Source organism: Mus pahari, chromosome 1 (assembly GCF_900095145.1).
Source record: "Mus pahari chromosome 1, PAHARI_EIJ_v1.1, whole genome shotgun sequence".
Taxonomy (NCBI): Eukaryota; Metazoa; Chordata; class Mammalia; order Rodentia; family Muridae; genus Mus; species Mus pahari.
Window position 1 is genome coordinate 3417310 of NC_034590.1, and position 25474 is coordinate 3442783.

At 48.4% G+C, this 25474-nt stretch overlaps 2 protein-coding genes across 3 annotated transcripts in view; both read left to right on the top strand.

Annotated features, from left to right (window-relative positions):
- Nphs1 (NPHS1 adhesion molecule, nephrin) overlaps positions 1-16190 on the top strand; it is a 26384-nt gene extending 10194 nt beyond the window's left edge. Inside the window, exons 18-30 of one of the 2 annotated variants that reach the window (XM_021205971.1) lie at positions 299-470; positions 557-713; positions 801-952; positions 4193-4304; positions 4387-4568; positions 7374-7430; positions 10806-10925; positions 11061-11085; positions 11160-11235; positions 11375-11468; positions 12033-12148; positions 15558-15722; positions 15811-16190. In XM_021205971.1, coding sequence (XP_021061630.1) covers positions 299-470; positions 557-713; positions 801-952; positions 4193-4304; positions 4387-4568; positions 7374-7430; positions 10806-10925; positions 11061-11085; positions 11160-11235; positions 11375-11468; positions 12033-12148; positions 15558-15689 — 1395 coding nt within the window. In that variant the 3' untranslated portion in view covers positions 15690-15722; positions 15811-16190. The remainder of the gene's footprint in view (positions 1-298; positions 471-556; positions 714-800; positions 953-4192; positions 4305-4386; positions 4569-7373; positions 7431-10805; positions 10926-11060; positions 11086-11159; positions 11236-11374; positions 11469-12032; positions 12149-15557; positions 15723-15810) is intronic. The other variant, XM_029539706.1, reaches the window with a different exon arrangement.
- Positions 16191-22860: 6670 nt separating this feature from the next.
- Positions 22861-25474, top strand: part of Prodh2 (proline dehydrogenase 2) — a 12674-nt gene continuing 10060 nt past the window's right edge. Inside the window, exons 1-4 of the mRNA XM_021217527.2 lie at positions 22861-23113; positions 23188-23384; positions 23476-23614; positions 23702-23788. Coding sequence (XP_021073186.1) covers positions 22940-23113; positions 23188-23384; positions 23476-23614; positions 23702-23788 — 597 coding nt within the window. The 5' untranslated portion in view covers positions 22861-22939. The remainder of the gene's footprint in view (positions 23114-23187; positions 23385-23475; positions 23615-23701; positions 23789-25474) is intronic.

The following is a 25474-nucleotide window of genomic DNA, read 5'->3' on the forward strand; positions in this document are numbered from 1 at the left end:
TGTGTGTGTGTGTGTGTGTGTGTGTGTGTGTGTGTGTGTGTAAGCTGCAGTCTACAGATGGTTAAATGAACCAGTGCTTCCATCCTGGCTTCATGCATGAATGTTTAGACAAACATGAATGGGTGATTGACTGGATTGGTGGATAAATGGATGGATTAAATCAATGGTTGGATGGATAACAAGAAGCAGTCCCACTTCCTTAACTTTGTGGAAGGTGGTTGCAGGGACAGATGGGACACAGTTTGAGGGTTGATCTGAGGACAGACTGGGGACAAGCTCCTGTGTCTTGGGATGCTAGGGAGAAGAAGAGGAGGATCTGAACTTGGACGACATGGAGAAGATGTCAAAGGGCTCTACAGGGCGTCTGCGGATTCGCCAGGCCAAGCTGTCCCAGGCTGGTGCTTACCAGTGCATCGTGGACAATGGGGTGGCTCCCGCAGCCAGAGGACTGGTTCGTCTTGTTGTCCGATGTGGGTAACTTCGAGGTCTGCCCATAACCCACTGCTCTCACACGCGTCAGCACTCAACATCACGGTGCTCCTTCAACCCGTCCCAGTTGCCCCCCAGGTGGATCATCCTACTCCCCTGACGAAAGTGGCTGCTGCTGGGGACAGCACCAGCTCGGCCACACTCCACTGCCGTGCCCGGGGGGTCCCCAACATCGACTTCACTTGGACCAAAAATGGGGTCCCTCTGGATCTCCAAGACCCCAGGTGAACCTGAGTGTGCTCAGTTCTCACTCCGGCCCACTCATCCAGCCCTGGTTTCCCTTTCTGAGCCCTACTGTGCTCCCTCTCCAGGTACACAGAGCACAAGTACCACCAGGGCGTGGTCCACAGCAGCCTCTTGACCATTGCCAATGTGTCTGCAGCCCAGGACTATGCGCTCTTCAAATGCACAGCCACCAATGCCCTTGGTTCGGACCACACCAATATCCAGCTCGTCAGCATCAGTACGATGGGAGTGGCCAGGAGGACGGTGGGGATCAGGTCCTTGGGTCACCTGCCAAGATCCTAGTTGACCAAAGCCAGGAAGTGTTTCTGATAGCTGAGAGGTGTTGATGTATGGAAATGGAGTTTTGTTTTGTTAGAACAAGGTCTTGCTATATAACCCAGGCTAACCTTAGACTTACTATGTAGCCCAGGCTAACCTTGGTCTTGCTATATAACCCAGGCTAACCTCAGACTTACTATGTAGCCTAGGCTAACCTCAGACTTGCTCTGTAGCCAAACCTGCCTCAAAATGGTGACCCTTCAGCCTTAACCTCCAAAGGGCTGGGTTACAGTTGAGAATCACCAAGCCTGGCTGCGGTTTTGGTTTTCTGGGGCTGGGATGGGGAGGGGGCTGCAGGATCCAGAGCCTTGTATACGTTGGGTAAGTTCCCTATTACGAGCTACCCCTTAACCTGGGAATACAGCTCTTTTTTTTTCTAATGACTGTGTGGAACTATTGCATTTGTATCTCAGTGACCTCACTTCAATTTCATAGTGATTGACATGGTTTTGTCACATGTCTCTCCTACTAGGAGTGAGGTCATTTCTGTTAGAAGCACATGGCTTGAGAGTGTGGTTGGTAATGTTATTCAGGGTGTTATTACTAAGGATGTGAGGCTGGGGGCAAAAGCCGTGTGTGTGTGTGTGTGTGTGTGTGTGTGTGTGAACCCTTTTTGTTTTTGTCTTTTTTTTTTTTTTAATTAGAGTCTCACTATGTAGCCTTGGCTGGCCTGGAACTCACTACATAGCCAAGGCTATACTCAAGACTCACAGAGGTCTGCCTGCCTCTGCCTCCCATTTGCTTATTAAAGGTGTGCATCACCATGCCCCCCACACATGGGACTTTTGTGGTCGTGAAAAGCCATGTACTAGAGAGATGCAATGTGAGTCCATTAGTGGGTATGTTCATATTGATGGCGAACCCAGTGACATTCTGTCCTGCTGTCCTAGGGTCATGCTGTAAATAAGTGTCCTTTCTGTGGCTTACTTATTTTGTTTTGATTCTCATTTTGTTGGTATTTTTGTAATTTAAAGTAGTCCCCAAACAGAAGGCTAAAATGCTCTGTCACGTTCCTAAGTTCTAGAAGTTTATGGGGGGCTGGAGAGATGGCTGAGCCCTGGCTGCTCTTGCAGAGGACTGGAGAGCTTCTAGCAGGCACAGGGCATGAGCTCACAGCCATGTGTGATTCTAATTCCCAGGGATCTGATGCCCTCTTCAGGTTTCCACAGGCACTGCATGCATTTGGTGCACATACATCCATGCAGGCAAAACATCCATAAACAAGGGAAAACAAGTACATCTTTTTAAAAAGAATTATTTATTTATTTTATGTGTGTGAGTACACTGTAGCCTTCTTCAGACACCCCAGAAGAGGGCATCAGATCTCANTATNGATGGTTGTGAGCCACCATGTAGTTGCTGGGAATTGAACTCAGGGCCTTTGGAAGAACAGTCAGTGCTCTTAACCACTGAGCCATCTCTCCAGCCCAAAACAAGTAAATCCTTAAAAGAAAAAAAGGGAGAAGGTTATGATACACCTCAAGGAAGAATTTGTCTGTGTTGAGTAAACTTTGCTGAAGGGCAAGTCAAAGTGATAGTGGTCTCACAGGCTCAGACTGACCTTGAGTTCCTGGTCCTCCTGCTTCTATCTCTGCAACCAGGATGGCAGGTGTCTGCCACCATGCTGGGCTCATGAGGGGCTGGGATCAAACCCAGGCATTTGTGTATGCTAAATGAGTATTCTACCCACTGAGCTATATTGTCAGCCTCCTCCTACCAGCCATGTTTTCAATGTTAGTGAATCAGCAACATGTATTAAATAAGATGGCTTGTTTAAAAACCAGAAATATGTATAAAGCAAAAATGTATGGGTGGCACATGCCTGTCATCTCAGCAGTCGGAGGTGGATGCAGTCAGAGGATCTAAATGCTCCAGGCTAACCTGAAGAAACCTGTCGATAGATAGGTAGATGATGGATAGATAGATAGATAGATAGATAGATAGATAGATAGATAGATAGATAGATAGATAGATGAGTGATAGATAATAGACAGATAAATAGATAATAGACAGACAGACGGACAGATAGACAGACACAGATATAGTTGACAGATGATAGGTAGGTAGGTAGGTAGGTAGATAGATAGATAGATAGATAGATAGATAGATAGATATAGTTGATAGATTATAGATGGATGGATAGATAAAAGGTAGGTAGGTAGATAGATGATAGACAGACAGATGGACAGGCAGACAGAGATAGTTGATAGATAAAAAGATGATTGATAGATGATAGATAGGTAGATAGATAAAAGATAGATGATAGACAGACAGACAGATGGACAGAAAGATAGAGATAGTTGGTGGAAAGATGATAGATGTATAGGTAGATAGATAGTAGATGGATGTACAGACAGATGATAAACACACAGATGAATGGAAGGATGGATAGATAGATAGTAGATGGATGTACAGACAGATGATAGACACACAGATGAATGGAAGGATGGATGGATGGATAGATAGATAGATAGATAGATAGATAGATAGATAGATAGATGGAGTTTAAAAATCAGTTGGTCCAATGAGATGGCTCCAAGCTTCAGACCTGGGGTCCATCCCTGGAACCTTCATGGTGAAAGAAGAGAATTGACTCCCTCAAGCTAGACTCTGGCCTCCACAAATCATGTGCACACAAACAAATAAATACATAAACTATTTAGCCCCAGCCCTGGGGAGACAGAGGCGGGCAGATGTCTGTGAGTTCCAGACCAGCCTGGCTCCACAGAGCAACCCTGTCTCAAGCAAGCAAATAGTGTTGGGAGAGAATGCTGTGGTGAGGCCCGGTCTTGCCAGCACTTCACCAGAAGCAAGCCTTGCTTTTCTCAGAGCCAGGGTTCCAGGTGAACTTAAAACCACTTTCTAGTGTATGAGTGCTGTGCAGATACACACATGTGTATCTGTGAACTGCTCATGTGCCAGGTGCCCACAGAGCTACACGAGATTGTGATCTGTGTGTGGGTGCTGGGAACTGAACCCTGGTTCTCTGAAAGAGCAGCCCATGCTATTAGCCACTGAGAACTCATCGAGCATAGCCACTGTGAATAAAGAGAGCCAACCACTGTTCTCAGGAGACTCCGACAGGAAAGTTCTAGACTCCTTTTGCATCCCCTGACTACTCCATCCCTTCTCCCCCAAGGCCGCCCTGACCCTCCCTTGGGACTGAAGGTTGTGAGCATGAGCCCTCACTCAGTAGGACTGGAGTGGAAACCTGGCTTTGATGGGGGTCTGCCTCAGAGGTTCCAAATCAGGTGAGGCCTCCGCCAAGGCTGGCGAAGTGGGGCAGACCGCAGAGACAGACACCCGGCTAAGCCGACTGTTCTCGCCATGCAGGTATGAAGCCCTGGAGACCCCAGGATTCCTCTACGTGGACGTCCTGCCTGTACAGGCCACCGCCTTCACACTGACTGGGCTGAAGCCTTCTACACGGTACAGGATCTGGCTGTTGGCCAGCAATGCCCTGGGGGACAGTGGATTGACGGACAAGGGGATCCAGGTCTCCATCACTACCCCAGGTACTTGCAGCCAAATCTGATGGCTAGAGTTCAGTTCCCAGGACTCTCATAATGGAGAGAAGTGACTCCCACAATTTGAACTTTCACCTCCACATGTGCTCCCACCCACAGAAGATCAGTGTGTGAGTAATTGTAAAAGATAAGCAATGCACAAACTAGGCTTTGGAGGGAATGTTTCCATCCTGCAAAACTAGCAGAAGCAGAAGCAGTTAAACCCAAACCCAACAGCAGGAGGAAGATAGAAGGTGAGGGTTGGAGTCCTAACGCATGAGCAGAGTCCAACTAGGAAAATCAGTGAAACTGAAAGCCAGCTCTGCTGCAGAGACTGGGAATTCATAAAATGGACCTATGCACGGTGGTGCACACCTTTGATCCCAGCAGAGCCGGGGCGGTCTCTGTGCGTGCTTGGCCATTCTGTCTACCCAGTGAACTCCAGGCTATCCAGGGTGCGTAGTGAGACCCTGTCTCAAAAAAACAAAAAATACAAACAAACAAAAGAACCCCCCCCCCAAAAAAAATGATTGAAAGAAGAAAGATTGAGAGGTGGCTAGAGAGATAGTTAAGAAGCTAAGAGCACTAGCTGCTCTTCCAGGGAACTGGGGTTCAATTCCCGCCTCCCACATGGTGCTCACAACAGTCTGTGACTCCAGTTGCAAGGAGTCCAATGCCCTCTTCTGGCCTGGGGAGGGGGCACCAGACATGTATGTGGTGATCAGACATACATGCAGACAAAACACCCATATGCACAGAATAAAAACAAACCTCTCAGAGAGAGGCAGACAGACAGACAGACAGAGACAGAGACTCTGGATTTACAGACACAAAGAGGATTCTAAAGGAATACTATAGATGAGCGAGGTCACTACACACAGTAACTTTGAAAACAGAGGCAAATTCTTTGAAAATGATCCATGAGATTAAAGATACACTTCAGTGTTAGAGCACATGTTAGTGTGGATTAACAGAAGAGTGTCTGCCTAGAATTCCCCAGTGAGGGACTGGGCTGTGTGGCTCAGTGGTAGAGCCCTAGCCTAGAATCCTCCAGGGAGGGGCTGGGGGCGTGGCTACACAGTAGAGCTCTTGACTCAAATGCAAAAGCCAATCCCCAGCGCCACAAGAAACTGACCAGTGAGTACACTGAAATCCGGACCGGCAGCGCAGGAGTTAACCGGATGTGACTTAGTTCACAGAAGCCTGAAGCTTACCTACCACTTTTGTAGGCTCAAGGAAGCATCTCAGTTTCTAAAAGCAGTTTTTACTTGTCCCTTTGTCGTTTGATTATTGTGACAGGATCACAATCCTCAGCCTAAACTGGCCTGGCAATGTGCCGAGTGGTCCAGGCTAGCCCTCCCCTTGTGAGTGCGGGGATTTTAGGACTGCACCATCACCTCAGCTAGGTTAGGCTTTCCTCTCAGAGCTCTCCGCCTGGGTTCTGAAAGTGGGTTCCTCTCAGCCCGGGTGTGAAGATTAAGGGAAGAGACATATCTGACATGCTCTTTGGACAGTGCAATATTATGGCGTAAATGTAAAGAAAACATCCCCAGGGTGCTTCAGTTTGCTTAGCCCAGGATACCTCCTGTCCTGTCTTCCTCTGATGGAATATCAGGGCCCTTTCTCAATCTGCAGCCTCTGCGCATGCCCTGCCCCACCACGCATGCTCCTTATGTTTCAGTCTTACCTTTGAATGCTAAAACACAAACTACTACTCCCTTGCTCTAACTCTAATTTATACCTCTACTATAGAACGCCAACAGAGAATAAACCATTTTTTTTTTCAAATTTGTTTCTTCTATTTAAAGACATTCTTGATTTTTATTTTTTTTTAAAAAATATCATTTACATTTTTAAACATGTTATACATGTGGATGTTTTGCCTGTTTGTTGTACGTGCACTCTGTGTGTGCCTGGTGCCAGCCAAGGCTATATCCCCTGGAACGGGAGTTATAAAAAGCTGTGAGCCACAGTGGGGATACTGGAAGAGCAGTCAGGGCTCCTGCCTGCTGAGCCATCTCTCCCACTGTTCCTTTTTTAAATTAAAATACAATTACATCATATCCCCTTTCTCTATCCTCCCTCCAACCAAATCCATGGCCTCTTCTTCTTTAACTATTATTGCTACTTACATATCTATATACAAGTGCATAAATGTATCTAGATTATTTTTCATGTTTTTATATTGATCTATTTATTGATGTATACACGCAAACATACCGCAACTTGGCTGGGAAGGTCAGAGGACAACTTGCTGGAATCAGGGCTCTCCTTCCACCATGTGGGTCCGAAGGACTGAACTCAGGTCATCATGTTTAGTGACAAGTGGCTTCACCTACTGAGCCATTTTCCCTACCCACAGCATCTTTTTAATTCACTCAAAAAAATGGTAGTTCACACTAAAGGAACATACACACTATAAAAACACTAATTGATAATCCACTGTTACTGTCGGTACAGAACGGCTGTAATATATTGTCCTTAAAATGTCACTAAGAGGCCAGGGAGTTGACTCAGTGGTTACGAGCATTTGTTACCCTCGCAGAGGGTTTGGTTCCAGCACCCATATGGTGACCCACAACCATCTGGGCACCAGGCAAGCATCTGGTGCACACACATATATGCAGGCACAACACAAGTACACATACAAAGCAAATCTTTAAAATAAATAAATAATAAATAAATAAAACGTCCCTAAGAAGCTGAGCACCACTCCCATGATCTTTAAAGTCAGCTGGAAGCTTAAGAAGCCCAGGAATCCTTTGGGCTTATCGGATTGCTGGTATTAATGTTAATCTCCCTCTCCCCCCACAGGCCTGGACCAGGCTCCTGAAGACACAGACCAGCCGCTGCCCACAGAGCAGCCTCCGGGCAAGTGCTCCTCCCTGAGCCCCTCCCCTCTCCTCTTGTGATCACAGCTGCCTAAGATTTAGCAGAGTCCCCGCAGATTCCCTTGCTGAAGTAATGTCCTTTCTCTTTTCCTAAGCTGGCTTAACTCTCTTTTGCAATTCTGGGGACCAAACCTAGGTCTGTGCCTGTGCGTGCCATGTAAGTAAGCATTCCACCATTGAGGCATATCCTAGGGCCCACTTTCCCCTTTTGTTGGAACAGGGTCTTGCTATGAATTTGTAGTGGTTTTTACTCCAGCTTGCCAATGGCTGGATCTACTGGTGTGAGCCATCCTGCCTGGTGTAATTTAGTTTAATGCTGTGAATGTATACATGCATGTGCCTCTGTGTGTGTGTGTTTGTGTGTGTGCGTGTGTGCATTTGTGTGTGCGTGTGTGCATTTGTGTGTGTGTGTGTGTGTGTGTGTGTAGTTGAGTATGCCTGCCTCTGTTTGATGTTTGGTTAGGCTGACCAGAGAGAGCTCAATGAACTGAGTTGGGTTCCAAGTCCTGTAGCTCACGACTGCCTGTAACTCCAGTTCCAGGGGATCCAAGACCTTCTTTTGGCCTTTGTGGGCACTCACATACACACACACACACACACACACACACACCTGCCATTTATACACGCACATTAAAGTGAATAATAATTATTAAACCGGATGTGGTGGCACATGCCTTTAATCCCAGCACTTGGAAGGCAGAGGCAGGCAGATCTATGAGTCTGAGGCCAGCCTGGTCTACAGAGTGAGTTCCAGGACAGCCAGGGCTATACAAAGAAACCTTGTCTCGAAAAACCAAAATAATAATAATAATAATAATAATAATTGAATCTTAATAAAACAGTGATCTCTAGATTCACTGACAGACCTTGTCTCAAGGGGACTAAGTAGAAAACGATAAAAGACACCCAGGTCATCCTTGGGTGGGAATACACACACATGCACGCACATACACATACACATACACAAACACCCATACACACTCATACACATGTGCACCCACAGTAGACTCACATGAACACACACATACATGCCCACAGACACACACACACACACATATGCACACACACATACATACCCACAGACACATGCACACACACATGCACACACACATATGTACACACAACAGACCCATACACATGCATACCCATATATGAGCACACATATATACCTGCACATGCACACATACACACACACACATGCACACATACATATGCACCCATAGCAGACTCACATGCACATGCACATGCACATCCATACATGAGCACACATATATACCCGCACATGCACACAGACCCAGACACATGCACACACAGACACAGACACAGACACAGACACACAGACACACAGACACAGACACACACACACACACACACACACACACACACGCCATTGCCAGCTCTTGTGTGAGTGCTGGAGGTCCAAACGCAGGTCTTTGTGCTGTACACCAAGTGGACTTCTTCCTGAGCCATCGTCCCAGCACTTTCTTAATTCTAAAGGATTACTAGCTAGTGCATGCCCAGACTCCCTACTCTCTGGAGGCTGAAACAGGAAGATCACAAGTTTGAAGTATGGGCTGCATAGTGACATACTCCCACCCCCAAACGCAAACGGCAACAACTAAAAAAAGAGCTATCTACATCCATGCTCTCTCTCTATGAGGCAGCTGTATCAGTTAGCTTTAGCTGTGTAACAAACCACCCCAAAGGTGGAGGCATATAGCAACATACAGCAACATACATTATTTTCTGTGATTCTATGAGTCTGCTGGGATGGTTCTGGCTTGGGCTGGTTCAGATCATCTCTGTGGTCACACTAGCCTGGGACTGAGCTCAGATGGCCTCCTCCTCTATGTGTGGCAGCTACCTTGCTCAGGGTTGGGACAATGTAAGTACTGCTCCTTAGAGTGTTCATGTGAAGATGGCCATGGGGTCCAAGGACAGCAAGAAAGATCATCTCTGGTTACCAGTGCTTCTTGAATTCTGTCACATTAGCTACCGTCCCCCACAGGCAAGTGGCGTGTCTCAACAAGGAGCCAGTGTGGAAGAAGATTTCTCAGTCATGACAGGACTCAGGTGGAGGAGGGACCCACTGCTAACAGATTGACTTGAGAAAGAAGCCACCCACCTTTGGGTGGAAAGAAGGGGTCCTGGGACTGGGATGATAGCTCAGTGGGTAGAGCACTTGCCATACAAACATAGGTCCCTAGGAGCTGCATAAAAGGCTGGTGCAGCTGCACACAGCTGTAACCCGGGGCTGGTGCGGCTGCACACAGCTGTAACCCGGGGCTGGTGCGGCTGCACACAGCTGTAACCTGGGGCTGGGGAAAGAGGCAGGCAGAGCCCAACGGCTTGCTGACTAGCCAGACTAGTTGAAGCAGTGGCCCCAGGCTCAGTGAGACCAGACAGAGGAACCAGGGACATGCTAGAGGACCTGAGTTCCGTTCCAGGACCCACATCAGGTGGCTCCAGAGGATCTGACACCCTTGTATGACCTGTGTAGGCACAAACAAACACACAGAGAGATTTTTGAAATTAAGTAAGTCTTTGGGGTTAGAGAGATTGCTAGGCAGTAAGAGCACATGCTGGTATTGTTTGACTGACTGATTGATTGATTGATTGATTGATTGATTTTACAGAGGATCCAGGTTCAGTTCTCAGCACCCACATGGTCCTTACAGCCATCTATACCTCCAATTCCAGAGGATCTGACACCCTCTTCTGGGGGCACTGCACACGCATTGTTTATATACATACACGCAGGCAGAATACTCATTCACGAAAAATAAAAATTAAAATTAAAAAACCTTCTTGAAAATGAAATTGGGAGCTGAAGAGATGGCTCTGTGGTTGAGAGCACTGACCGCTCTTCCAGAGGAGCTGGAATGATTCCCAGCACCCTTTTGGTGGCTTACCACCATCTGTAGCTTCAGTTCTAGGGGACCTGATGCCTTCTTCTAACATCCACAGGGACAAGACACACACGTAGTGCACATACGTACATGCGAGCAAACATACGGATAAAAAAATAAAATGGATGTATATGTATTAAATAATACATGTATATGTATTAAAATAAGGCAGAACGCAATAGAGGAAGCCACTCAGCATTAACCCTCAGCTTTGGATTCTCTCTGAGTTCCCAGCTCAGGGGGATGGCGCCACCCACCCTCAGGGCTTGCCTTCCTCTCAGCTAACCAGTTCTGCAGGTTTACCACACCCTGACGTGTGCTGCACAAGTGTCCTAGGCGATTTGGGCACCATCGGGTTGGCACTGAAGACTAACCATCAGTCAGGGACAGGCGTTCTCAGAATCCCAATCCCAGCCCGTTCACCAAGGGGCATCTTCCTCTCCCAGGACCCCCGAGGCTGCCCCTGCTGCCTGTGCTCTTTGCGGTTGGTGGTCTTCTGTTGCTTTCTAATGCCTCCTGTGTTGGGGGACTCCTCTGGCGGAGAAGACTGAGGCGCCTTGCTGAGGGTGAGGAAAGCTTTCTCAGTGACAAGCTGGAGATCCGAGTGGGTGGGGACACTGGGGCTGCCGTACAGTACAACTGCTCGGGTCCGGGTGGGCTTGAACAGGGTCTCTGAAGCCCCACTTCCTCGTTTCTCCCAGAGATCTCAGAGAAGACAGAGGCAGGGTAAGTGGGAGAGGCTTGGGAGTGAGGGGTGGCGGACTTGAAGCCAACTTTCATCGGCGCTTTCGTCCTGGAAGGTCGGAGGAGGACCGAATCAGGAATGAATATGAGGAGAGTCTTTGGACTGGAGACCGGGATACAAGAAGCTCCACGGTGAGAGAGGGGGACCTGGCATCCTCCAGCCTCAGCTTCAAGCTAATCACTGCCATCTCCTGGGACCTTGTATGTTGGTTTTGTGTGTTTGTGTGTATGTGTGTGTGTTCATGTATGTGCATATGCATGTGTGAGACAGGTTAGTACAGCAGAAGTGGAACCACACTACTACTCCATGAGGGACTTCAGCCCCCAACTTCCCCCAACACTGGAAGAGGTGTCATATCGCCAAGGTGAGTCATGACTGCCTTTCCTTCCCATCTGTGCTACGTACTTCTTTTTGTTTGTTTGTTTGTTTGTTTGTTTTGAGACAGGGTTTCTCTGTGTAGCCCTGGCTGTCCTGGAACTCACTTTGTAGACCAGGCTGGCCTTGAACTCAGAAATCTGCCTGCCTCTGCCTCCCAAGTGCTGGGATTAAAGGCATGCGCCACCACCGCCTGGCTACTTACTTCTTCATTACTGTGACCGAAATACTCCCAGAGAACAACCTAAGGAGCCCAGATTCCCACCACCTCAATTCAGAAAGTTCTGTCGGTGCCTGCTTGGCCCCACTGCGCATGTGGCAGAGGGGAGTTGCTCTCATCACGGCAGACAGGAAACAGAAAGTGATCCAGACAGGAAGGGGACCAGAGGCAAGAGATCCGCCCCCCAGGACATAGCCTAGGGACCTACTTTGTTCAGCTAGGCACACATGTTTCCAGAACCTCCCAGAATGGCACCACTAGCCATGAAACCCCAACATATGAGCCTTTGGGGTAGACACGTTCCCATCCAGTCCTCATGTCTACCAACTCCAGCCTTCACAGGTATTGAAGATGAGGACATGGCCTTCCCCGGACACCTGTATGATGAGGTGGAGAGAGTCTATGGCCCGCCTGGGGTCTGGGGACCCCTCTATGATGAAGTACAAGTGGTAAGAAGAGTCTGATTACCAGGCCTGTCTAGGTTGGGGACCCACCTCCCACTGTGTGTATCTGTTAGAAAAAGCCACTGTGACAAAGAGACCCCTCCGTGCAGTGGCAGGAAAAATTAAAGCGGCACACTTCGTCCGGGTGTGGCGGTGCATGCCAGAGAGGAGGAAAAGGGAGGAGGGGAGTTCAAAGCCAGCCTTGACTACATAGTGAGACTGTCTCCACCAAGCAGAAAATGAAGTCTTTCTTCCATAGCTGTCCAAGAGGAGTCCTGCTGTGTCCTGGCGAGTTAGAATGCAGGGGTCTCCCCCTGCATCCCCCTGTCATTCTCTGGCACACACATCGGCAGGGTCTGCAGGCACAGGTCAGTTTACTAAGGGGTGGAGGCCAACAGCTGGAGAAAAGCTGTTAGACAGACCCAGAAATGGCCATCAGCCCCTCTCCTCCCTTCTGACTGATGGGAACATGGTCTAGACATGGGCTGGGGACTGTTGTCTACAGCTCTGACCCTGTGGGAGAACGGGGAGAATGCGCCTCCTTGGATAAATAGGCATCTCCACTACACTGGATAAGTTGCTAGAGAGAAAAAAAAAAAAAACATTGCTCTCTTCAGACACACCAGAAGAGGGCGTCAGATCCCTTTACAGATGGTTGTGAGCCACCATGGGGTTGCTGGGATTTGAACTCAGGACCAGTCAGTGCTCTTAACCACTGAGCCATCTCTCCAGCATGAGAGAAAGGAGTCTTTAAAACTAATTTGTTTATTATCGTGTGTGTGTGTGTGTGTGTGTGTGTGTGTGTGTGTGATGGTGAGCATGCATGACGTCATGCGAATGTCAGAGGACAGACGGTCTTGTAGGAACTGTCTTGTTCCACCTCTGTGTGTGTTCTGGGAATCAGATCCCTGTCAGCAGACCTTTGTGACATGTGCCTTCAGCTGCTGTGCTGTATGGCTGGTCTGAGAAAGAACATTTTGGTTCACTCAGTTGAAAAGTTACCTCGAGAATTTTCCTCAGGCACAACTGGGCTCAGAACTTCTCCTTCACTGTTTCTCAGTACGGCCAGATTTCCATCCCATTAGATTTAAAAATCATCAAAGAAAGAGAATGTATCTTTTCCAGGTAGTTCCCAGGGCCCAGGGCAGCCATACAATGGTCCACCTTTGGTCACATGTATGCTGAGACAGGGACTAGAATATACAATTTGGTTTATGGGCTCTTGTTTTGAGACAGGGCTTCATATAGCCCCAGTCTGGACTTAGCCTTTCTATGTAGCTTAGGATGTCTTTGAACTCCTGATTGTCCTGTCCTTGTCTCCCAACAAGTATTAGCTGTGTGAGCCACCGCAGCCTGCACATTGTACCATTTAGTCGGTGTTCATCTATGGTGTCAGAGATTACAGGCCAACACTATTCGGTACACTGAAGAGAGTGGGAGAGAACAGAGAGCTTGGAATGATGAGGATGGTGGCTGGGCAGGTGACAATTGTGGAAGGGGAATGTGACCTCTCACCTACCCACTGCATCATGTCAAGGGAGAGGAGACCCATGCCTAGCATTCAACAGTATGGTGGTAGTGGCTTGTCTTCCCCACACTCAGGAGGACTGGGAGTTAAAGGGCAGCCTGGGCTACACAGAAAGACTATGTCTCCAAAAAAGGAGGAGGAGGAGGAGGAGAAAGAGGAGGAAGAGGAGGAGGAGGAGGAGGAAAGAAATCCAACAAAACAAAACAAAGAGCCAGACTCCCCTGGGCCCCACCAATGCTCTAGCAGCTCTGGTGACAATGTGTCAGATGCTGTCCTGGCTCCTGGGACAGAGCTGTCCATGGTGCTGGAACAAAGTTCCCCAGAAAACGGGGGTGGAATCTGCAGGATATAGCTGCACAAGGTCCAGAGAACAAATATTTTGGGTTTCTGGGGACATATGGCCATCTCCTAAGCTATTCATCGCTGTTGTAGGTTAGAGGCAGTCACAGCGCATATATATGTGAACACATGAGGCTGTGGCCCAAGAAGACATTATAGTTGGGTGTTGAAAGTTGAATTCCAGTTAATTTTTATACACCACAAATACTATCATTCTCTGACTTCCCTTAACATTTTAAAATTATCAACCTACTTATAGATCTTGGGTAACACAGAAGCAGATGAGGGCGGCTGTATCCAGCTTCTGGGCCAATGCTGCTCCGAGGTTTGCTAAACCAAACATTTATTATCTCGAGTCCTAGCACAGAGCACACCTCCAAAACTGACCACCCTATATGACCCTTCCCATATCATCTGTTTAAAATAAGTTATTTGTGTGTGTGCCTGCATATGTGTGTGTGGGAAGGGTCCTGGGGTTGAACACGAGTTTACAGGCTTGGTGACAAGTGTCATTACTTTCTGAATCTTCCCACAGTGCCCTACATCTTTTTTAAAAAATTCAAAGTCTCACTATGTAGCACAGGCTGGCCTTGGACTAGCAATCCCCCTGCCTCAGCTTCAGAGAGTGCTGGGATCATAGTTGTGTGTCACCACACCAGACTGTCTTCCATTTTGATGAGAAAATGTGTTGGGGGCTAAACAGACAAAAAGAATTGAGGCTCACATCCTACAGACACTGTAGCTAACATTATGAGGTTGTTTTATTAATGCTTTACCCGTTCTGTAACCCAGGTGGGCCTTGAACTAATGGCAATCCTCCTGCCTCAGATTTCAAAATTCTGGAATAACAGGCTTTAGCAACCACAACTGGCTCTCAGCTGTTGTTGTTGTTGTTGTTGTTGAGTATGCCTGTGTTTCATCTATCTGTATTTTTATCTCACTATGCTGACGATAGGGAAGTTATTAACTCAAAATCCTCCTGCCTCAGACTTTTGGGTGCTAAGATTAGAGGCATACACTACTACACCTAGCTTTAACTCCTAATTACAGACACAATCCCCCCCCCAAGGAGATGAGGATGATTATAATGAGCCGTCTTCACGATTGCCTGTCTGCTTATTTCCCAACTTCAACCCTCACTTTACCCTGACTTCTCTCAAACTGCACTTTCAGACAGACAGACAGACAGACAGACAGACAGACAGACAGACAGAGAATGTTTGTGAGGTGAGGTAGGTTCCTGTGATGTAGCCCTGGCTAGCCTAGAAGTCTCTATGTGGCCCAGGCTTTCCTCAAACTCAAAACAAGAACACTAGAATTACAATATGGGCCCAACAAATGGTTTATAATGGCTTTTTGGTCCTACATTGGTTTCAGTGGCACCGGGGACTGCATGTAAGACCTGATGCATGGCAAGCCGGTGTGCTAAATTATCAGGCCTGAAACACTTTTGTTCCCTGGAAAGCTTATCAGGGATGTGTGTCCCCAGAGCGGAGTGATGTCCCACAGGGCATCTCTGTGGCTCTGAGACATCTTCTTGCCTGTTAGGACCCCCATGACCTTCGCTGGCCTGAGGTCAAGTATGAGGATCAGAGGGGAATCTACGACCAGGTGGCGGCAGACATGGACGCTGGGGAGCCTGGTTCCCTGCCCTTTGAGCTGAGGGGACATCTGGTGTGAGACTCTTCATGACACCTGTTTCCTACAGCCTTGGTATGTCGTGCTCCGGTGGCCCTGTGCGTTCCTTCCCGCTGAGCTCACTCTGTGAGCACCTGTGACACTAACACACAGGCTTTTTCAGGAGAAGACCTGAGGGGATTCATACAAGTGACAAGAAGACTCCAGCTGACATCTGGGATGACCAAGACTCCTTTCATTGTAATGGGGCTTCTCCCAAGAGACACAATCATTTGGAAATGACATTTGAACAATGAAAATCTATTTAGGGATCATTATACTTTTCAAAAGTAAAATTTTTAGAAGTAGGAAAGACCTATTAAAAATCCTATTCCAGGGCTGGTGAGATGGCTCAGCGGGTAAGAGCACCCGACTGCTCTTCCGAAGGTCCTGAGTTCAAATCCCAGCAACCACATGGTTGCTCCCAACCATCCACAACGAGATATGACTCCCTCTTCTGGTGTGTCTGAAGACAGCTACAGTATGCTTACATATAATAAATAAATAAATCTAAAAAAAAAAAATCCTATTCCAAGGGGCTGGAAAGATGGCTCAGTGGTTAAGAGCACTGACTGCTCTTCCAGAGGTCCAGAGTTCAATTCCCAGCAACCATGTGGTGGCTCACAACCATCCTTAATGAGATCTGATGCCCTCTTCTGGTGTGTCTGAAGACAGTTACAGTGTACTCATATACATAAAATAAACATATCTTTAAAAAAAATCCTGTTCTAAGCCTGGGGATGCCCCAGTGAGAGAGCATATGCTCTAGCATGTGTGAGATATTGGGTTGCAGGTTGCAGCCAGCCCTGGCATGACACGCACATACAAAGCTGGACATGCCGACCCATTCCTGTCATCCCAGCTCTGTAGGAGGCTGAGGCAGGAGAAGCACAAGTTCAAAGCCACTTAGGAGCTGGAAAGATGGCTCAAGAGTTGAGAGCTCTAACAGTAGCTACTGCCCTTGCAGAGGACTTGACTTTGGTCCCCAGCACCCAGGTCAGGTGGCTCACTGTCACATTTTCATCCCTAGGGAATCTGATGCTTTCTTCTGACTTCCAGGGGCACCTGCACTCCTGTGCACATAGACACACACATATACACACAATTACAAATAAGATAAACCCAGCCTGTGTGGTGGCCCACACCTTTAGTCCTAAGCAGAACTTGAGAAGCAGCAGCAGGGAGATTTCTATACATTTAAGGCTTACAACTTAGTGAGCTTTGAGCTACATAGTGAAACCCCAACTCAAATATTAATTTTAAAAGCTTCAAAATTAAAAGGGGGCATGGCTCAGTGGTAGAACCCCTGCCTAGAATCCCCAGTGAGAGGCTGGGGTCGTGGCTCAGTGGTAGAGCCCCTGACTAGAATCCCCAGTGAGGGGCTGGGGTGTGACTCAGTGGTAGAGCCCCTGCCTAGAATCCCCAGTGAGGGGCTGGGGTGTGGCTCAGTGGTAGAGCCCCTGCCTAGAATCCCCAGTGAGGGGCTGGNAGTGGTAGAGCCCCTGCCTAGAATCCCCAGTGAGGGGCTGGGGTGTGGCTCAGTGGTAGAGCCCCTGCCTAGAATCCCCAGTGAGGGGCTGGGGTTGTGGCTCAGTGGTAGAGCCCCTGCCTAGAATCCCCAGTGAGGGGCTGGGGTTGTGGCTCAGTGGTAGAGCCCCTGCCTAGAATCCCCAGAGAGGGGCTGGGGTGTGGCTAAGTGGTAGAGCCCCTGCCTAGAATCCCCAGTGAGGGGCTGGGGGCGTGGCTCAGTGGTAGAGCACTTGCCTGGCATGCACAAAGCTCTGAATTCTATCCCAAAAACAAAACAAAAACCCCAGTCCATTTTAAGTTCAGTTACATCTGAAATAGTTAATACTAATAAGCAAAATTATAAACCATTGTCAGATCTTAGCTGTTTTTATTTTATTTTTCCACAGTTTGTGAAACATATATGAACTGATATGCAAACAAAAACATATTGTAGCAAAAGGATATAGTTATCAAAGAATGGACATTTATGGGCAAAGCTTAGAGACCATGCACTAGTGTATACTTAGAATTAGAGGGTATGGTAACTTCAATTTATTTTCGAAATTAAAAAAATGCACGTTTAGCTGGGCATGGTGGCGCACGCATTTAATCCCAGCACTCGGGAGGCAGAGACAGGCGGATTTCTGAGTTCAAGGCCAGCCTGGTCTACAAAGTGAGTTCCAGGACAGAGAGCTATACAAAGGAGCCCTGTCTCGAAAAACAAAACAAAACAAAACAAAATCCTGAAAAATAAAACAACCAAGAAAGTTGAACCCAACAATAGCTGTCCAGAAAGTGGAGAAGGTGTAAATTATGATGCTGTTCAGATCTAGTAATGTTTCTTGAGGGATTAGTCCCAAGAGAATCAAAACGAAAGACTTGAAGAGAGAGTGTCCTCTGTGCTCAAATCAGGGTTTCTCAGTGTGAGTGCAGCCTAAGTGGTTTTGTTTTGTGTTTTGTCTTATGTGTATGAGTGCTCTATCTGCAAGTACCCCTGCAGGCCAGAAGAGGGCATCAGACACAATTACAGATGGTTGGGAGCCACCATGTAGTTGCTGGGATTTGAACTTGAGATCTCTGGAAGAGCAGCCAGTGCTCTTAACCGCCGAGCCGTCTCTCCAGCCATCAGACCAAATGATTTTTAGCAAATTAGTGAGCAAAAGAAGGGTGGATAATATGACCTTTGTGTGTGGGAGTGTGTGTGCACACGGATACACATGGCTGTGGAGACTGGGGCTCAGGGATCCTCTCCCCCACTCTCCACTGTTTTTGTTAGTTTGTTTTGTTTTTCATGACAGGGTTTCTCTGTGTAACCCTGGCTATTCTGGAACTCACTCAGTAAATCAGGCTGGCCTCAAACTCCCAGAGATGTGCCTGCCTCGTGAGTGCTGGTTTTAAAGATGTGCCCTACCACACCAGCTTATTTTTGTTGTTGTTGTTAAGATTTATTTTATTTAAATATTTATTCATTTGTTTCATTTTATGTGTGTGTGTGATGGTTGCATACCCTCAGTATGCATGTACTTAACCCTGAACCATTCTTTAAGAAATGGTTAAGGACTGACCTAGGTCCTCTGCGTATATGGTCTTCTTGTGGGACTCCTAACAGCGGGACCAGGGGCTGCCTCTAATTCTGTTGCCTGCCTTTGCGACCCTTTTCCTCCTACTGAGTTGCCTGATCCAGCCTCAGGGGAGGTGCCTAGTCTAACTGCAGCTTGGTATCCATGCAAAGCCCTTTTCTGAAGAGAGATGGATGGGGGAATGGGTAGGCAGAGGCGCGGTGGTGGGGAGGGAGTGGGAGGAAAGGCAGTAGGGGAAACTGGTCAGGATGTGAAAAATAATAATTTAAAACTAACGAAGAAAAAACGGTTAAAGGTTAAAGGTCAGCAGTTAAGTCCTCTTATAGAGGACCTGGGTTCGATTCCAGTACCCATTTTGGGAGGCTCACGGCCATTTACAACTCCAGATCAGGGGGTCAGACTCCCTTTTCTGGTCTCCTGGGGCATCTGCATGTATGAGCACATATCCACCCCCAGACACATAATTAAAAATAATATAATGAAAGGGTTTTTTTTAAGTGGCTAAGTTAGAAGTTTTTATTTATGTGTATTTTTACCACTATAATTTGTGTGTGTGTGTGTGCTGCAAGGTGAGTCCTGAGGCTTGCGCTTGCTCGCTTGCTCGGTAAAGTTCCACCACAGAGCTGCATTCCTTCCCTGCTCACCTCCCTGCTGCCCCTGCTGTTTTGAGACAGGGCCTCACTATGTGGGCCAGGCTGAGCTGAAACTCTCAATTTTCCTGTCGCAGCCTCCCTAGTACTGAATTACAGGCACGTGACTCCATGTCTGGGTGTTACAATGACATTTTGTTGTTGTTTTGTTTCGAGACAGACTGTGTAGCTGTGGCTGTCCCGGAACTCACTATACAGAGCTGCCTGGCCTGGAACTCAGAGACCCACCTGCCTCTGCCTCCTGAGTGCTGGGGTTGAAGGCGTGCGCCACTACTGCCCGGCTACAATAACATTTTAGGGGCGGGGTATCCAACTAGCTAAATAGAACAAATGGGGTTTGCATGGATGAGATTATCTGGTGAAGAAGGGAGAGACCCGACTGTCTACGAGCAAGCGCAGACGTCGGTGCAGTTTCCTTAAATCTCCACAAGGGGGCGGTACTAGCGCGTTTGAAAAGACCTGCCTGATCTAGCTTGGCCTCGACGAGACGCTGTTCTGGAGGTTCCTGTTAGATATGGTCGGGGGCGTGGGGGTCTTCTGTAGGTAAACAGTCCCTGGATTAAAGATTCATTGTCCGTGCCGGCACTGAGGCAGAGGATTTCAGGAGTACATTGGCGGGAGGGACCTTCTTGAAACTGGTGTGCAAAGTCAAGTTCAAGGCTGTAGGTGGAGGGAACCTAGGCTGGCAATGTGGCAGAAGAAACAAGAAGGGCATCTTCCGGGGTTTATGTGCCACCCAATTATGAAAGCTGTTTTGCAAAAATAATGGATGGCATCGACGAGTTATTTCAGCATGCCAAGCTGTATTCGGAGTTAGGGGTTGTTTTGTTGTTGTTGTTGTTGTTGTTGTTTGTGGGTAGCACTGGAGACAGAGCCCTGGGCCTTGCGCATGCTTAGCAAGAGCTCTCCGCAGAGCCAAGTTCCCAGCCTCTAAGCAATTCTCACAGTCACTTAGCTGTCACTTAGCTATCCAGTGCTATCGTCACTCGGAGCCGCCCCTGCTTTTGCAGATGGTGACATGGTCTTGCTTTGGAAAACAGCGGATTAGACCGCTGAACGGAACAGTGAACAACCCGAGGTGACCAGTCTCTCCGTCACCCCCCAGTGACTGCCCCCTCCCCATAAAGGTCCTCTTATAATCCAGTCAGCAGCCGAGAGGGGGCGCTGGATCCTCCCACTGAAACTACTTTTGTGCTATTAGTAAAAATCTTCCCTGACCTGCCCACAAAACTTTGTTCAGGAATTTTTGACGAGACTAACGTGGCGGTACACTCCCAGCCTTTGGGGGACTGAGGCAGAAGCATGAGTTCCAGATCAACCTGGACTATATAGTAAGTCACAGGCTAGCGTAGGCTACTCGGTAGGGCCCCTTCTCAAAGCATAACAACCCAAAACCTCCCGCTCCGAGCCCTGAGCGCTTGCTGTGTTTTGTGTGCTTTGCGCTGACAGACACAAAGCGCTCTATCGAGCCTCTTTTTCCTTCCATTCGGTTTCATCTTAACTGTTCTTTAAATTATTACATTTATTTGTTTGTTCTGTGTGGATGTGTGCCAGCATACATACGTCACAGAGTGCATGCGTTGGTCAGAGGACAACTCGTGGGAGTCAGTTCTCATTGTCCACCTTATGTGTCCCAAGGATCGAACTCAGGTCACAGGGCTTGTCAACAGGCACCGTTGCCCACTGAGCCAACTTAGCGGCTCTCGTGATGTATTTATTTCCTCCGTGTGTGAGTGTTTCTCTAGCACGTTTGTGTGTCAGATCTGGACTGGATTGGACCTGGAAGAGAAGCCCATACTCTTAACGGCTGAGTGGTCTCTCCAGCTCTTCTCATTTATGGAGGGGTGGGGTGTGAGTGTGGTAGGGGTGGGGGTAGGTGGGGGGNGTGGGTGGGGTGGGGGCAGGGGGTGGGGGTGAGGTGGGGGTGGGGGGTGGTTTTTGTTGTCTTGATTTGCCTTGTTTGAGGTCCCCTGTTTCAGCCTCGTCCGTGATGAGGTTGCGAGTGTGAGGAACCACGCCCATCTCATGGTTCGATTTTATGCTCCCACACTGCTAGCTCCGTGTCCTTTGCTTTAATGCCTCTGTGACCCCACAGGAGTCACACCCAGTGGAATTTGAAGAGTCTCCAACCTGTGTCATCGTCTGGGGAGATGAGCATATATAAATACCACATCTTGAGCATGGCGTTATATGCCTGTAAGGCCAGCACTTGGGAGGTTGTGGTGAGACAGGAGAATTGCTGTGAGTTCAGAGCCAGACTGGGTGTGAGACTCTAGTTTGTTTGTTTGTTTGTTTTAATGCTGTAGTGGAGATGGAAAGAAGATTCCATAGTCTTGAGCCCTGGTTGCTTTTCCAGAGGACCCTCATTCAGTTCCTAGCAACCATGTTGGTTGACTCAAGATTGCCTGTAACTCCAGCTCCCGGTGGATCTGAGGCCTCTCAGTGGGTACGTCCACTTATGTACACAGATAGACAGACAGACAGACAGACAGACACACACACACACACACACACACACACACACACAAGTAATTAAAATAATGAAAATTAAATCTTTTAAAAAAAATACTCTAAGGGGAGGCATGCCATTGGAAGTGGTTTTACAGTGCACACCTTGCAGACTTGGCAGATTAAAAAAAAAAAATTAAAGCAAACAATCCAGGGCTGGAGCGGTGGCTCAAGTCCTGGCTGTTCTTGCATTTAGGGTCCCAGCAACCACTTGGCGGCTCACAACCCTCTGCGGCTCCAGTTCCAGGGGATCTAATGCCCTCTTCTGGCCATTGTGGGCACTGCAGGCATGTGGTTCTCTGCTGTTTGTTTAGGCAAAACACACACACATATAAAATAAAAACAAATAATCTTTTATTTGTTTAAATAAATGAATAAAAGACTTGGTGGTGCATGGCAGCTCATTTTTTTTCATTGCTGAAGAGTACCCATGGCCTGGGTCCCTCTGCGTCCACCTCGATGCCTCCTAGTCCCGTTTGGTGGACATTTGGGTTGTTTTCATCTGGGTGGGGTTAGGGTCATTAAAGACATTTTTTTTCCTGATGCCCATGTTCAAGCTCTGCAGACTACATGTGTAGGGTGGACAGCAGGGCTGTGCTCTATGTGCAGCTTAAGGGTATGCAAGCACTGCGCACTGCTCCTCCCTGTAAGATAAAAATCATCGCAGCAAAAGACGGGAGGTCACTTAGCTGATTGCAGAGCCCGGAGTTTCCTGCTCTCGGGCCCAACTGCTTATTCAGCAATACAAGCTGGACAGCTGAGATCTGTCGTACTGTCTGGCTGAAGGTTATTGGGGGCTGTCACTGGGGGCGTACATGTCCTGTTATTCTGACCTCTGTCCCTAACCATTAATTATTAACCCTCCACCCCCACCCCAAGAGACTGCTATCCTAAAGATTTGCCCAGTTAATCAGTCACTGCCCCCCAGCTGGGCAAGGGGCATTTGGTACAGCTGCTGTCTGCCTGGCTCCTTCCCCTAGTGTGGTGGTAACCAGGCACTTAGACAATGGTCTGGACGCGTCTGCCACTGTATGGCCCCTCCAAGCCCTCTACAGGTGGATGGCAGCCCCTGCGCTTTGATGGTGGGGCCTTCCACGTCAAGGGAACTGCAGAACTGGCACGGGCTCTGCTAGTGCTTCGCCTATGTGCCTGGCCCCCTTTGGTCACTCATGGACTAGCGGTGAGCTGTAGGCACAAGGTCTGGCCTGGAAGTCTCCCAGACCTGGCTCTGAGCATGCGCTCCCTGTCACCCAGTTTCAGGCCTGGTCTCAGAGACTCCTGGGATCCCGGCTCTCCAGCGCACTTCTCCGAGCATCCATCTACGGGCAGTTTGTGGCCGGGGAGACAGCAGAGGAGGTGAGGAGCTGTGTCTGGCAGCTGCAGGCCCTGGGACTCCAGCCCCTGTTGGCAGTGCCCACCGAGGAGGAACCAGACTCCGCTGCCAAGACCAGGTGGGTAGAGAGAGGAAGGGTAGAGGGGAGGATGGAGTGGGCAGGAAGGGGGCTCCCAGGCCCTGGAAGCTGACCTTCACTGGCCGGGCAGTGAGGCCTGGTATGAGGAGAACCTTAGCGCCATGCTGCGCTGTGTGGACTTATCCCGAGCCCTCGTGGACGCCCACGGCACAGCCAGGAACAGCCTCATGCAGCTGAAGGTGACCGCGCTAACCAGCACTCGGCTTTGTGTAAGTGACAAGTGAGATGGGGGTGGGGATGTGGGGGTGGCTGTCCACCGGGCCACCCTCACCATGCCAGCCACCACCCCATTTCAGAAAGAGCTATCGGCTTGGATCCAAAGACCGAGGGGCTCCTCGGAGCTGAGCCCTGAGAGACTGGCAGAAGCCATGGACTCGGGTCGGGTAAGGAATGCAGGTGCTCATCACTGAGGATGTGGTTGGCCTGGATAAATATGGGTCTCTTGGAGTTCTAAGGGAAGTGTTGGGGTGAGGAGCTATCCAGAGGAGGGATCAGAACAACAGCACTTTCTCCACAGAGGGCAGGACAGGCATAAGACCTATTGGTCAGTTGCTGAGCGTGGTCGTGCATGCCTGTAATCCCAGCGCTTGGGAAGCTGAGGCAGGAGGATCAAGTCGTGGAGGTCGGTCTAGGCTATAGAGTGAGACTTACCTCAAAAGCACTGGCTGGAGAGATGGCTCAGCAGTTAAGAGCCCTCTTGCAGAGGACCAAGGTTTGGTTTCCAGCACCTACATGGTGATTCACAGCAATCCACAACTCCAGTTCCAGAAGTGCAGCCCTCTCTCCTGACCTCCATAGGTGCCAGGCACACCTGTAGTGTGCATACAAGCATGCAGGCAGAACATCTATAACAACACACACACACACACATAAATGGTGGTGGTTTTGTTTTTAAGACATGTATGCCAGGCTGGTCTTGAACTCTCTGTATAACCAAGAATGCCTTTGAACTCCTGATCTCCCTGCCTCTACCGCACCGGAGATATAGGCATGTACTATTGTTTCTGGTATACCTGGTCTTTGCTATTTTTGTGGGTTCTTTTTTACTACATATTTCCTTTTCCCCCTGCCCCCCTGCTCTGGTTTCATGCCCTAACACTAGGGATAGAGCAAGAAGGATAGAGGAGGGAGAGAGTCCTGAATTTAATTTCTTTACTTTTGTTTCTTCTTTGAGATTGACTACTAACAAACCACAACCAATGCTCCCCCAAGTGACCAACAACCACTAAAACCGCCTCTCGGAGCCCTCGCATTTATATACCCACTGAAAAGTTCCCAGAATTCCAAACGTCACACAATCACAGAAACTATCTGCAGCTGGCAAAGCCATGCCCCTGCTAGAGCATGAGGCAAATCACAGTCAGCTGCTGCGGACAGTCGGCCCCCATATCCCACGCCTGGGATTAAAACAAAAACATATTATAATATTTCTATATTTTTCAAATAAACCAAAATCTCAGAATTCTTAGTACATTCTGGGTTTTTACAAAAACAAAATAATAAGTTTTCTTTAATCAATCAACAGCTACATAGGTGTTGCTTCTTGCATGTAAACTCTTATGTGACTAATAAGATATTCCTTCTCTCTCTCTCTCTCTCTCTCTCTCTCTCTCTGTGTGTTCATGTGCGTGCGTGTGTGTGTGCACGTGTGTGTGCCTGTGTGTGCCTGTGTGTGTATGTGTGTGTGTTCATGTGCGTGCGTGTGTGTGTGCACGTGTGTGTGTGCGTGTGTGTGTGCGTGTGTGTGTGTGTTCATTTGCGTGTGTGTGCGTGCGTGTGTGTGTGTGTGTGTGTGTATTCATGTGCACGTGCACACATGTGGCTGTCAGAGGCTGGCAACAGGCTTTTTCCTCTATCATTCTCCATTTTATTGTCTGTTTATGTTTTGTTTTGTTTTGTTTTGAAACAATGTCTCTCTACACAGCCTTAGCTGTCCTAGAATTGAATGAGTAAATCAGGTTGTCTTCAAACTCACAGAGATCTCTCTGCCTCTGCCTCTGCCTCTGCCTCTGCCTCTGCCTCTGCCTCTGCCTCTGCCTCTGCCTCTGCCTCTGCCTCTGCCTCTGCCT